At 35.4% G+C, this 2,988-nt stretch overlaps 1 protein-coding gene across 1 annotated transcript; it reads left to right on the plus strand.

Moving 5' to 3' along the window:
• Positions 1-217: 217 nt before the first annotated feature.
• On the plus strand, positions 218-1,464 carry LOC110689948. The gene is made up of 2 exons (XM_021866767.1): positions 218-266; positions 557-1,464. Exons 1-2 carry the CDS (start codon positions 218-220, stop codon positions 1,462-1,464), a joined length of 957 nt encoding a protein of 318 aa, XP_021722459.1.
• The last annotated feature ends 1,524 nt before the right edge of the window (positions 1,465-2,988 follow it).

The following is a 2,988-nucleotide window of genomic DNA, read 5'->3' on the forward strand; positions in this document are numbered from 1 at the left end:
TAAGCAGTACACTAAGCAAATTAAGAATTTCTCACCCCTCCATTAGCAAGAGCAATTGCCATAATAGCTGCAGCTTCCATAACCCATGATAAAGGGTTCCCCATAAACCCCAAAAACTTCAAGAATTTGCTCTCCTTTTTCTCCTCGAGTTTATTGGGACCAAAAATTGTTAATCTTTCTTGTGCAGCATCACTGATCAATCAATGAAAAAATTTAAATGGAAAATGGAATAATTAAGTTTGAAATGTTTGATCTTTATGAAATGGGTATGATTTTTTGAGGAAGAGAGAGAAAAGAGAAGTGAGAAGGGGAGAGAGACAGAAGAGGTGCTTTAGTAGTGAGTATAGACTGACAGCACCGAGCAAGGCAGCAACTAGTGTTGCTTGATTCTTTCTCTTTTTGTTATTAATAATATGGACTGCTAATATTTATATATATGTTATTAGTTTCTAATTTATAATATTGTTTTATATATCAGTGAATCATGTCAAACCTTGCAAAACTCGAATTTGTTGCTCTTGATATTAATGGAAACAACATCTGTCTTGGGTGTTAGATGCTGAAATACATTTAGATGCAAAGGGACTTGGTGATACTATTAAAGAAAACAACACTGCAACAAGCCAAGATAAGGCTAAAGCTATGATATTCCTTCGCCATCACCTTCATGAAAGTCTTATGACTGAGTACTTGACTGTTAAAGACCCACAAGTCCTTTGGAGTAATCTAAAGGAAAGGTATGACCACCAGAAAACTGTGATATTACCAAAAGCTCGTTATGACTGGTTACATTTAAGATTACAAGACTTTAAGTCTATGAGTGAATACAACTCAGCCATGTTTAGAATTACATCACAATTGAAATTATGTCGAGAGAAAATCACGGATGCAGAAATGTTAGGAAAAACATACTCTACTTTTCATGCAAACAATGTTGTCCTTCAGACACCATACCGTGAAAAGGGTTTTACAAAATATTCTGATTTGATATCTTGTCTCCTTGTGGCTGAGCAAAATAATAAACTATTAATGAAAAATCATGAATCACGCCCAACTGGCTCTACTCCATTCCCTAAAGCGAATGCGACATCCCATAGTGGGAAAGAGAAAAAGGCTAGAGATCACGCCAGCAGTCGTGGTCGCGGACGTGGACATGATCGTAGTCGAGGTGGTCATTTTAGGAACTCATACTCTCACCAGAAGTGGGACAATAAAGATGGAAATAAGAAGGAGAAGGATAAATATGAAAATATATGCTACCGTTGTGGAGGAAAAGGCCATTGGTCTCGTGTGTGTCGTACACAAAAACATCTAGTAGACCTTTATCAACAATCAATCAAACAAAAAGGAAAGAAAATGGAAACAAATTTGGTGTACGAGAATGGCGAAGGTGATTTTGATTATGGTAATACAACTCACTTCGAAGCGGCTGATTTCTTTCCTAATCCTGAAGAAAATAATTGAATAAATAACGTCCCATTGGCGAATAAACTCTATTAATTAGCTTGCATTTATTATAGAATTTTATCGTAGTACTATGACTTTATGCTTTATGGAACATTTAATTTGTTTTTGGACAATTTTATGTTTTTGGAAATTTTTATGTTTTGCATATTTCATTATTATCAGTCATTTATTTGGTTTGGTGAATCTTATTTTAGTTCCTTTAATTCTATTAGAATATGAATCCCTTTGGAGCTCAATATCGACCAATGGTGAAGACTTATGTCTAATTGATAGTGCTACCACTCACACCATACTTAAAGATAAGAAATATTTTTCACAATTGGTGATGAAAGAAATTAGTGTGAGTACTATATCAAGCAGTACAAAAATTATAGAAGGCTCCTGAAGAGCAAATGTATTATTTCCAAGGGGATCAAAATTGGAAATTATTGATGCATTGTACTCCCCATAAGTCTCAAAGAAATTTACTAAGTTTTAAAGATATTTGACAAAATGGATATCACATTGAGACAATTAGTGAAGGAAATAATGAATTCCTTCAAATCACGAGTATAACTCAAGGCAATAAACTTATTATGGAGAAATTACCTACATTCTCCACTGGCTTGTACTATACTAAAATCAATACAATTGAATCCCATGTTATAGTAAACCAGAAGTTTACTGATGACTTCAAAGTTTTGGCATGACCGGTTAGGCTATCCCGGTTCAATAATGATGCGAAAAATAATCGAAAATTCATGTGGACACTCATTGACGAGCCAACAGATTCTTCATAATAATTTTTTATGTGTTGCTTGCTTAATAGGCAAGTTAATACTCTGGCCATCACCAGCTAAAATAAATTCTGAATCAATTACTTTTAGAACGTATACAAGGGGATATATGTGGACCAGTTCATCCCTCGTGTGGGCCATTTAGATATTTCATGGTTTTAATAGATGCATCAACTAGATGGTCACACGTATCATTGTTATCAACTCGCAAACTTGCGTTTGCGAGACTACTTGCTCAGTTGATCAAACTACGAGCACATTTTCCAGACTTTCCTATTAAAAATATTCGTCTTGATAACGCTGGTGAATTCACATCCCAAGCCTTTGATGAATATTGCATGTCAATTGGATTAGTGTTGAACATCCTGTAGCACATGTTCACACACAAAATGGTCTTGCGGAATCGTGAATTAAGCGTTTACAATTGATTGCTAGACCATTACTTATGAAATCTAAGCTCCCAATTTCTGCTTGGGGGCATGCTATATTACATGCAGCAGCACTAATTCGCATCAAGCCGACAAGTCATCATAAGTTCTCCCCATCACAATTGGTTTTTGGTCAGGAACCAAATGTATCCCATTTGAGAATATTTGGATGTGCGGTATATATTCCAATTGCTCCACCACAACACACTAAAATGGGCATTCAAAGAAGGCTAGGGATATATGTTGGATATGAATCTCCATCGATAATTAAGTACCTAGAGCCAACGACAGGAGATTTATTTACGGCTCGTTTTGCA

This window comes from Chenopodium quinoa, unplaced genomic scaffold (genome assembly GCF_001683475.1).
Source record: "Chenopodium quinoa cultivar QQ74 unplaced genomic scaffold, ASM168347v1, whole genome shotgun sequence".
Lineage (NCBI taxonomy): Eukaryota > Viridiplantae > Streptophyta > Magnoliopsida > Caryophyllales > Amaranthaceae > Chenopodium > Chenopodium quinoa.

Excerpts from the sequence above, each read along its gene's own strand:
- LOC110689948 (XM_021866767.1), top strand. The coding sequence starts at position 218 with ATGGAAAATGGAATAATTAAGTTTGAAATGTTTGATCTTTATGAAATG. Across the intron at positions 267-556 it reads GTTTGATCTTTATGAAATGG|ATGCTGAAATACATTTAGAT; the intron begins GTATGATTTTTT and ends CTTGGGTGTTAG.